Raw genomic sequence first — 11,773 nt, forward strand, 5'->3', positions numbered from 1 at the left:
TCAGGATTTTCCTGTATTGCGGAGGTAGAAAGGATAGTGTCAAGTGTTTATTACCCCCCAGACCTGGGATTAAGGCTGGTATCCCCCAGTAGTGAATGAATACCAGTGCCACAAGATGAAACATGGGAAAGGCCAATGGAAAGGCAAGGGGATGAAATAGCAATTGTACCAGACACAAACAATATTATGTTATCTTATCAAGGTTTCAACATCTTTAATTATAGTTGTTACAATTACCCTAAATCATTTTTCACCTTTCTCTAGGGGGCTTAAGTTTATTCCTATCCCCTTGTCTAGTATATCTGACTTGATTATCGAACTAAAGTTATTTACTAGAAAACTAAATCTTGCATTAATGTATAAGAATCAAGAGTCAGGTTTTTAAACCAAGAAAAATAATCTTTCCTGCAAAAAGAAAAGTTGCTTCAATCCTATTATGCATCCTGTTACACAAGCCTTTGAAAAGCCATTTATTAATGGGTATTATCATCTATTTAAACAAGGGAGAAGTGTCAGAAAGCAGAATTTAACCCCTTGTGAAAAAATATTTGGTTCTTTAAGGAAGCAGAATTTAACCCCTTATAAAAAATATTATTTGATTCTTTAAAGAAGGACAAATCAATTAGAATCATGAGACCAGATAAGTGAGGAGGAGGAGCCGTTATGGATTCTATTGATTATTGAGCTGCTATGATAGATATATTACACAACCCTTCTGTATATCCACAGGTGTCTTGTAACGAGATTAATATTGCACATCATAACACAGAATTATTTTAGAAGATTTGTAGTAAAAGGAAGAATTTCTGAAGATACTTTTTCATACTTACTTGTTAAGCGACCACTGGTGCCGACAATTTTTGGTATACCGAAAGTTCATAAAGGTATACAAAATTTAAAATTTAAACCAATAGTTGTGACTAGTGGTTCAATTATGGGTCTGTATCAGATAATCGAATGTCCTGTTTAGCAAACACTCATTAGTCGAACCCTAATGAGCAGAAACATTAAATAGTGAACGTTCCTTTCAGTGAATCATTTCACTGGGTTAAAAACCAGTCGGCCAACCCATCGAACCACAGAAAATCATCACCAAACAAAACCCATCGTAGTGAGGGGCTACACCCCCACATCCCGCACATACCCCCTAAGTAAATATACCAACTCCACGATTGCACTACAGTGGGGAAGATGGCAAATCCCTGATGATGGCTGACCAGCTGTTTTCCCAGGATTTGACTAATGAGCATTCACTAAATAGGACGTTCAACTATATGATATAGACCCTCAATTACATACCCATTAGCCACCTACATTGACAGGAAATTGAAACCTTTCCTATCATCTAGAACTAACCTTCTAAAATATTCTTGGGACTTTCTGGGGAGACTGACCCCTAAAGTATGGTCAAGTAATCTGACTTTTCTCATGATTGATGTCAGCTTTTCACCTCTATCCTAAGGGAGGAAGGCTTAGATTTATTTCGTGAAAGTGTTACAACATGCTATTTTTTGTCAGCTTAGGATATACAACTTCTTTTAGATTTGATGATAAAAGCACTTGACAATAATTTTATCTTTTTTGAAAGTGAATATTTCAAGCAGGTTAAGGATGTAGCAATGGAGGGAATTTGTGCCCCAGTATTTGTAAATTTGGTTTTGCTAACATGGGGAGAGAAACTATGTTTTTAATTCAGATTATTTTAAGTACTGCAAACTATATTTAAGATAGCTGAATGATATTTTTATTTTATAGAATGATTTGTTGGATTTAATTAATGATTTTATTATATTTTTAAATAACACCATTAGTTATTTTAAGTTTACCTGGAATTACAACATGGAGGCTATAAACTATCTAGACACCTGTATATCAGTAGATGGCAGGTGGTTTAGTTCTAGAATATACAGAAAGCCTACTTTCAGTAATACCTATTTACATTTTAACAAATCCTACCCCATGAGCCACAAAAAAGTTTGATCAATGGCCAATGTATCAGATTGGCCTGGATGACCTATAATAGGGATGATTTGGAAGTTGGGTTTGGAAAACTTGAAGGTATGTTTATAAAATGAGGTTATTCAGTTGATTTTATTAAAGGTATTATGAATGAGGTTTACAAAGAATGGGAAAATAAGTATAAACCCCTACATGGGGTAGGCCTTGATTCTGAAATGAGTGCTAGTCAAAATATTCACACCCTCGTGTACCAGATGAGCTTACTTATCAATGGGCATTGGTCTTAGAATATGACTGGGCTAAAAATTAATATTATTACAAAGAATAAATGTAACATCCTAAAAACTAATTATTTTTATATGAGCTATCAGGGAAGGACCCCAAGTTTGTTTTTAAAACAGCACCGAATTTTAAAAGTTTATGTGAAGTTAGTAATAACGATGCAAACAAGAGGATCCAAGGGGCCCGAATGGGTACGGTGAAATATGGTTCATGCAAACAGTGCCCTTTCATATTGCCTGAGGAGAATATTGTTCTCAAAAACAGTTTGCAAGGTAAAATTAAAATTAGAAAAGTAAAATTAAACTACAGAAAGGCAATTGTAAAAACACGGGTGTGATCTCCATTGCAATTTGCTCATCTTGTACCAGTTTTTATATTGGTAAAACTGAACAAGCCTTACAAAAAATAATTTATAATCATTTATAGGTTCATAGGTTCATACTAGGCTATCTGCCCTAGGGCATTTATAAGCCTAGCCAGAATGTGTTTGGCTTTCGCCACCCATTTTAAATTAAATTTACATCCATCCACTCATCAAGATTCCTCTTGAAGAGAGCCAATGAGGGACTCTGCCTAACCTGGACTGGGATTTTCCAGCAGTATGTCCTATTTATTTCAGTGCTGAGGTTCAAAGTCTGGGTCTTTCCAGTTGCTGCAGGTGTCTGGTAGGTACATCCCAAAAGGGGGCATTGTACTCATTTATGGGCCTGATGAGGATGAGTAAAGAAGAGATGACCTCCCTCCTGATCTAGATGTGAATCCCCTTCATGATTAGTGGGCTATATAAAATGTTTCTTCTAACCACTTTGTGGTTGGTGGTTGTCAAATGAGATTGAGATTTGGGTGGGTCCCAGGTCCTAATTTCTTCTTCTTCTACTTAATTACCTACCACCTATGTGGTAATTTGTGGTTTTTTTTGTTTTGGATGACTATACACTTTGTGGCATTGTGCTTGAGGCCATGGCTGGCCATGGCTTGTCTGTTTCTGTTGTCTGTTTGAGGCCCTTTTGATGATGCTGGTTGTGGCTGGAGAGAGTTGAGTGCAGTCCCAGTTTGTGCAGGTCATCGAAGTCTCTTGGTCAGGCAGTCCTCCGTGTGCCTGGTCCCAGGACTGAGCCTTGTGGGACACCACTTATAACTGGTTTGGAGTCTGACATGGCTCCAGCAATTCTAACCATGTGGGTTCTGTCCTTGAGCCAGTTTGCAATCCATCTAGTGACATAGGGGGGGTTTATATTTAAGCTGGAGCTTATATCTATAATGCCGAGTGGGTATTTGAGCTTTAATGGCCTTGGTGACTGTTTCAAAGAAATCAACCAGTTTTAAGAGCTATCATTTAGTAGCTTCCTCCTTCTATTGTATAGTTTGTTTATGGTTGGGGTCACCCAGACAGGGCGCCTGCCTTGGAGGATTGGGTCTTGGTTTTTATTTGGGATCAGATGATCCCATTCCTGAAGGTGTTCATAGAATTATAAAGGATTCTGTGGTCTGGGCCTTTATTTTCCACAGGCCCGGGCTTTGAAGGATTCCACACGGGTTTTGAGGAGTGTGAATTGAATATCCAGTGAGATTAGTTCATGGTCTGATCTACCAGTGGAGGATACACTCTGGTCTGGGGAGCATAGAGTCCCCATGTTGGTGATGAGGTCCAGTAGTATTTTTTTCTCTCTGGTGGAGTGTAAATGTTGTTCCATATACATTTTTTATAAATTCCCAGGAACTTTGGGCTAGGTGTGTTGGGAGGAGAGTAATGCTGGCTATAAACTGGAAGGCAGTTTTACCACTGTTTAGTTGCACATGATAGTCGGATGTTTCTGTTACTGTACAGATATCGTGTGTTCCATGCTAAGGAGAGTTTTTGAGAGTGTGCATCTTGTCTTGTTAGACTTTCTGCATTTGAGTACATTACTCTTAGTTTTCTTATCCCTTGTGATACCTATGGGGTTTGTCTTTTGTCATCTTGTCTTCATATTGTGGCACCATTCTTGTCCTTCACACCAGCATGGACAATGACTGAGTCATATTTGTTTGCCAGGTCTATGTGAGACTGGAATTGTAGTAGTGTGGTTTCCTTCTCCTCCTGACTGTTATGCTAGTACTGAGTTGAGTTGAGCTTTAGCCCAGTTTGGCTATATATGGTTGCACTTATGACATAATGTCTGGTAACCTAAATAATGCCTTTCACAAACATTCTATTGTATGTAACAACTTTAGTAACTTTAAATTTGGAATTCTAGAAAAAGTAGTTTGTAGTCTGAGAGGTGGTGAGTGGGAATCAAGGTTCAAGTTCAAGGAACTTTTGTGGCAACTAAGATTGGATGCCATGAGCCCACCAGGACTAAATGACATAGCATTGATTCTTCATTATTAAAATTAAGGGTAGCTATACTTTAGAGGTTTTTTTTTTCATTCATACAGTACATTTATTTTGTATAAATCTTATTTTTTACATAAAATATGTTTTGTAATTATGAATAATTTTTTGTGTATGTCAGTGATATTAGACATAGACTTATATTAACATTAACCCAGGAAATGTTATCCAGGGTTGAATAATAGGACAGGACTATTTGGTGTCAGAATCTTAAACATCTTAAAACATCTTACAAAATTATTAAACAGGTGTCATGCCTTCTCATGCCCTTTAATGCTTTGTCCGCTAGATGACCAGAGGATGTTCGGCGGAGGCCACTTGAATAACCCTATCCCAATTCGGGTAATGCTAGAGCTACTGCGGAGCATGTCAATAGTCACCAGAAACTTATGTAAATTGGGTAAAACCCCAGGGGAGTAAATGCAAGAGTGGAACAAGCAGAACATTAACCTTTAGACAGTGAACATAAATTGTGGCAGTGGTTTAGAGGAAACAGAAAACATTTGCATTAGGAACATAGTCCCTGTTAGTAGTAAGGATAACGATCCCTGGGTTAATGTTAATACAAGTTTTGGTCATAATCTAGAAACCTCAATTTAATTAGTTTTCAACTGAGTGCTAGTTTACCTACACACTTGATTAATAGGTAAGTCTGACTAAGCTTACTTGCAAAAATGCTGGTTATAACGCAGCCATTTTCTCCCCTTTGAGGTATTTGCCTTAAGTTGATTCCCATAGGTCCATCTCTATATAAAATGGATGTAACAATGCTAACCAATGAGAACAGAGATTTTGTATACATATCTGCATAACGAATGTAACACTGTTAACCAATGAGAATAGAGATTTTGTATCCATATATGCATAAATGAATGGAACTCTGTCAACCAATGAAAATAGAGTTTTATATCCATATTTTCATATTCCTAATGTGCTGATGCTGTAGAAAGTATAAATACCCCCGACTGTCTGTGGAGTAGTTGTTACAAGACAACTGAAATAAAACTAAGAGAGATTTTTGTAACAGCGTTCACCTACCTATGTTGAACGTTGTTCAAAAATAAAGCTTTTGAAAACCAAAAGAAAGATTTTTGTAGTTTTATTCAACTTTTGAATTAGGAAAATATGACATCATAGATCAAGGACTGGGTTTATTCTCTTAAATTGACTTGGAAGCTTGTCCGGCTAGATTGAGTTCGTCAGCTGGAATTCAATCTTTGTATGTGTATTTTTTTAAGTTAACATTACAAAACATAGGAGTGAAAAAATGTTGTAATGAGAAAAACAGACCATACATTTCATAGTAGAGTGTAATAAAAAACAATTACATGAGTTGGAGAAAATATGTCAGGAAATACTCATTAGTCATATTATTTATTACATAGATTAGTATGCGATAAATGAGACCTGAGACAACTCTAATATGATATTTAAGAGAGGTATTAGAGATTACATAATTAGAGACAGGGAATGGGGAAACTGAGTAATGTCTTAAGTATGAGAGAGGAAGTTCATATTATAGTTATAGAAGGAAGAAGGATGGAGAGAAAAGGAGATTATAAGAAGAGTGCAGGGTACAGTATTTTTCTTTAACCAGTTTTATTTTGTTTTCTAGTTTCACAGATATAACCCTCTGCTATGGCTGCTGTAAATACCAATCCCAAGAGTAACTGAAGGAAGAGTTAAAGTGAGGCGTTGGGAAGACAAAATGGATGTTTATTTCCCACAGAGTACAGACCTGCCTTTTCTCCTGGAAAATACATCTGAACTGCTAGCACCCAATGCTTCCTTAGACGGCAGTGAAGGAAGAATTATAGAAGATTTGGGAAGCAGCCGGGTAATTGCTTCAGTTTACTTTGTAGTCTGCCTTGTTGGTTTGATGGGAAACACACTAGTAATTTATGTCATCCTGTGTCATGCCAAGATGAAAACCATTACCAACACGTACATTTTCAACCTGGCAGTAGCTGACGAACTTTTCATGCTAGGTCTCCCATTTCTCGCCATACAAGTAGGAACAGCAAACTGGCCATTTGGACGGGTGATGTGCAGGGTAGTCATGAGTGTGGATGGCATCAACCAGTTCACCAGCATCTTCTGTCTGACTGTTATGAGTGCAGATCGATACTGTGCAGTGGTTCAGCCTCTGAAATCCTCCAGGTGGAGGAAACCACTGATCGCCAAACTAACCAGTGCTGGTATCTGGGTACTGTCCCTACTGGTCATTTTGCCAATCCTAATCTTCTCTGATGTCCAAATGTATGGTGAAAGGACCAGTTGCACTATCGTTTGGCCAGCCCCATTTGAGGACTGGTACACCGCTTTTGTCATTTATACGTTTACGCTGGGCTTCTTCATCCCTCTGAGTATCATCTGCATTTGTTACCTTCTCATCATTACTAAGGTGAAGTCATCCATGGTCCGAACAGGTTCCAAGAGATGTAGAAAGTCAGAAAGAAAGGTCACAAAAATGGTATCTTCCGTGGTAATGGTTTTCGTTGTCTGTTGGCTCCCCTTTTATATCTTCAACCTGCTACCGCTGTTAACCATCTTGGTGCCAACTCCTACCTTGAAGGGGGTTTATGAGTTTGTTGTGGCACTCTCCTATGCTAACAGCTGTGCCAATCCTATCCTCTATGCATTCTTGTCTGACAACTTCCGCAGGAGCTTCCTAAATGTTCTGCATCTCCAAGGGAAATGGAAGCCTGGTCTTCAAGGAGACAGCCGAATGCAGAGTTCGAGATTGCCACAAACAACAGACACGCAACGTACATTTCTTTATAGTGAGCTGCAAACTAGCATCTGAAGAACATGAATACAGAAGAGAAGTGCTAGTCAGGGTTCATGGGATAAGACACTTTCTGTTCTCTGCTATTCATTCTGATCCATTACCATCTAACGGCCTAATATTGCCCTCTTGCTTTACTCAACAGTATTTGCTGTAGGTCTTTATCCATTCTCTGTCATCCACTTTTCTGTTCCATCAGCTTTTTCTTCTCTGTTAATAATTTTCAATTAATTTGTTAATGCCTCTATGTGTATTTCTTGTTTTTTTTTTTTTTCTAAATGTTTATCCTACATTATTTTTTCCTCTTTCTTATTTCATTTGAGGCTCTTTCTCAGTAATATTTTCTGTTGTGAATCTTTACTGGTTCAAACATTTTCTTCTTTTGTCACATGTACTCTGTTTTTTTTCTTTCTTCCTGTATCTATTATATATAATACTGTTCTGTCTGTGTTTGTTCTATTTTATCTTCTGCTTTGAAACATTTAAACTTACTGATTCTGCCATTTAAAATGTTGTGCTTAGCTGGAATTTAAAACAAAATGTGTACCTGATTTAATTAAGTATTTGTGCTTTTGTGGCTGCATGTGCAGTTGAGCTCTTTTTTTATTTCTAACATTGATAATATGATTCATTTGCAAGCCGGTCCTGACTAACACACAGTAGTGTTATTCACAGTGGCCGATACATCAACAGTGGAAGCGGTGATGTAAAATGAATAGTGTGCTTGGCTGTTACTTGTCCTGATTCTCTCACAGCTTGTACGGACCTTTCCCACTGTTCACACCTACATTCCCTAAAAAGGACCATTTAGCGCTAGGGTAGGACCTGTCAAGGTAAATGGGCTCTTTGCAGAGCTTTTTGTTTAAAGCTGGTGGTACTTCACCTGTAAATATTTCTGTGTTCACAGACTTCTTAAAAGTAAACTATCTTCAGTTACTTGATGCCCTAAATCAATTCTGCTGTAATCCTGCTCTGATGGATCCCATTGCTAAGGCTGATGCCTGTACCTCTGACTTCTACTCCCATTTAAATAGCAGTATTAATAAGGAAGCCCCTATATGCACTTAATATAATGAAAATATTTAAAACAAAAAACTCTGTGTTGGAATACCCCCAGAAATAATTTACATAACAAGAAAAATAAATTGCTTAATGTCTACAGGAGGTCTCATTCTACCTACCTTAAGAGCAAACTTAAACAAACCAGTAAAAAGCTTAAGGGAACCATTATGAAGTTCAAAGATGGGTATGAACATAAAATATTCGGTAAAACCAAGCATAGTTATTAGTTTCTCTGTCAGGCAGTTGAGAATAAACAGCTAACAATTTTCAGTGTTAGTCTACAATATTACTGCATGCTCTTACCAAAGGAAATCATTAATATTCCAGCTAACAAATTTTGTACAAACTTAATATACCATGTTGCATAATTATCAGTGCTAAATATGGCCTTTCTGAACCCCTACATAAACTCTTTAACACTTTTCACTGGTAAATAGCCATCGCAATGCTGTTACAGAAGAGTGACCCAAACATTGACTTGGTAACCCTACACCTATTAGTCTCACTAGCCTTGTACATAAGGCTGTGTAATGTATCTCAGATTCCCATTAATCTGCATGTTGCAACGTTGTTAGTGTTCTACCCCTCATCAAATCAGTTTTGTCAAAGAAAGTCCCAAAAGCAGAATGAGGCTACACAACACACGGCTAAAGATAAATAAAACTCTTAATGGATGAGCGCTTTCACACCACTACAGGGGCTTCTTCAGGTCATTAAAACTCCAAAAAATTAAAACATTTAAATACATAAACTGAATACAAACTAACCAGTAAGTTCATCTATACAGAACACATGACCTGAAGTGAAATTTTAAGAAGACAGCTTAAAAGACACATCTTCGGTTCTTTAAAATATCAAAGAAAAAAAACATTTAGGTATATACACTGAATACAAAATAGCCAGCAAATTCATCCACACACAGCACATGATCTAAGGTGAGGTTTTAAAGGGACAGCTTCATTAAGGCCAAACCCTTTATCTGCCTGTAGTAGTGTTATCCAGCGTAGCTCACACCTTTCTGTTTGATTCTTTAAATCCCCCATTCTCATGTCATGGTTCAACGTTTCTACAACTAAAAATACAAAAGAATGCACTGAGCCACAAAACTTTACATGCTTGGCAAATGCATTTTTATATTTTAACTTCCTAATCTCATAGATGTGTTCACAAATTTGATCTCTAAGAGGACACTTTGTCTTCCCTATATAAAATGAGGGGTTGACCTTGCACCTAGCCAGATACACTAAGTTCCATATTGAACAATCTGCATATAAGTCAAACTTAAACTGCTTCCCTGTGCTAGGATGTATAAACAAACCAGTGCTGCCAATATATGAACAAAAATTGCACAATCTATAAGCAAAAGTGCCAACATGCTGACTAAGCTGGGCTCCAGTGGGTCTACGCATGTAGTTCCCATAGGATAACATTCCCTTAAGGGATTTCTTATTCCTGAAGCAAAAACTTGGCTTCAACCCTGCAATTTCATTGGTTTTGTTGTCTGACATTAAAATAAACTATTGCTTTCTAAAAACATCACATATCATGTTAACATCTGACAAGTAAGACAAGAGTAGCCGTAACTTCCGTGAATTGACCTTCCAAGAAGGATCACTGTGTACTTCAAATCCGTTTGAAAGATATGGCTTCACTCTACCCTTTTTATCAAAGTTCCTGGGGACCAGATTTTCTTCTACTTCATCATTAGAATAACTCCTGGACCGTAACTCTGTCTATAACTCAGAGGGCTTTCTGAAAGTCTGTCTCTTTAAATTTCAGTCTGGACATCTTAATCCCTTGCCTTCTCATTATACTACCGTGGCTGTAATTAGGATGTATACTCCTATGCAAAATATGGTTCTTCCTGCAAGATTTCTTAAATATACTAGAGGAAAACCTGCTATCTATAACTCTGCTAATGCAAACATCTAAAAATCAATCTCATGAGCAGATGATTTCATAGTGAAGTATAAAAATGTAGTAAAGGAATTAAGAAAATTCAGAAATGGTTCAAGCTCATTTTGTGAACCTAGACATAAAGCCATAAAGCCCACCATTTGACCCATATCATATGCACCATCTGACCAAATCTCATGCTCCCTTTCACTTCTTTCCCTTCAAGAAGAATCATGACTCCTCCTTATAGTGCCTCACCTGCAAACATCCACACCAACAGTCTGCAGTTATACACATTCCAACTTTTAACCCAACCACATCTCACAAAACTAACCGTAACATCCACTACCAATCCCCCTTTACTTACATTTGTCTCAGTTGATGTTATTACTGGAAACCAGTACATTCTAAGCACTACTTTACTCTAATTTTAAACTATGGAATTGTGTTAAAACTTGTGACTACCAATGAATATTGTACTTTGTAACTTTAAAACTATGGAATCTTGTTAAATCATGTGTTTTCCTATGAATACTTGCTTGCTATGTAGAAATCTCATAGTTGTTTGTTCTTAATCTGTGGAGCTTTTCTCCCCGGGCCTCTGCTGAAAATGGACATGTATCCAGTCACACTCTCCCAGTCAACAAATGTAAAATAAAATAAATAAAAAAATAAAATCAACACTTCATCAATAACTCACTTGTAGTAGGCAATAAACTTAGAAAAGGGGCTGTCCCTTAAGACCTTTGTAGTCTCCCAGTGTGCCAGGACCATACTGGCATAACTACTGGCACAAGATGCGGCCATAGCTATGCCTAACTTCTGCCAATAGTACTGGTTCCCAAAGATCAATACATTATTATTAAGAACAAGTTCAATAAACATGCAAATCAAATTCCCCTGACCAACAGAATACTCACTATTAGCAGAAAGATATGCTCTCTCATATTCTAGCCCTACATCATTGGGTATTATGGTAAACAAAGATGAAACATCTAATATGATCATTATTAGGTCTTGAGTTAAAGGCAGAGATTGTGTAGTGTCAAAGAAAGTCTGTAGAAACTGTTTAGTATCTCTAAGGACTGTATGAGCATTATTCAAAGCAGGTCTCAACATTTATGCAACATAAATGGAGATTGATTCAGTCAGCCACCCTCTCTTTCAGACAGTTGGTCTCATGGGAGGTAGGGTAGGATCTTTATTGATCTTCGGTAGTCCATAAATCATTGGAACAAGTGGATTTTCAATTAACAAATAATTATACAATTCTTCATTTATGTATCTACTCATAAGAAGGTCTAAAAGATCATTATGCAACTTTTGAATCATATTATCAATATCCATGCATTGGATGACCACAGAGGTATAGCTATCAGATAAAAGTGTATTCATGCCGTTAACATAAAAAT

At 37.2% G+C, this 11,773-nt stretch overlaps 1 protein-coding gene across 1 annotated transcript; it reads left to right on the forward strand.

Moving 5' to 3' along the window:
• Positions 1-6,236: 6,236 nt before the first annotated feature.
• On the forward strand, positions 6,237-7,785 carry LOC122808705 (somatostatin receptor type 2-like). The gene has a single exon (XM_044079697.1). It carries the CDS (start codon positions 6,324-6,326, stop codon positions 7,419-7,421), a length of 1,098 nt encoding a protein of 365 aa, XP_043935632.1. The 5' UTR covers positions 6,237-6,323; the 3' UTR covers positions 7,422-7,785.
• Positions 7,786-11,773: the final 3,988 nt, after the last annotated feature.

This window comes from Protopterus annectens, chromosome 1.part1, assembly GCF_019279795.1.
Source record: "Protopterus annectens isolate FY-2018-M chromosome 1.part1, PAN1.0, whole genome shotgun sequence".
Taxonomy (NCBI): Eukaryota; Metazoa; Chordata; order Ceratodontiformes; family Protopteridae; genus Protopterus; species Protopterus annectens.

Bases quoted from the DNA above. Each gene is read 5' to 3' on its own strand.
- LOC122808705 (XM_044079697.1), top strand. From the start codon at position 6,324: ATGGATGTTTATTTCCCACAGAGTACAGACCTGCCTTTTCTCCTGGAA.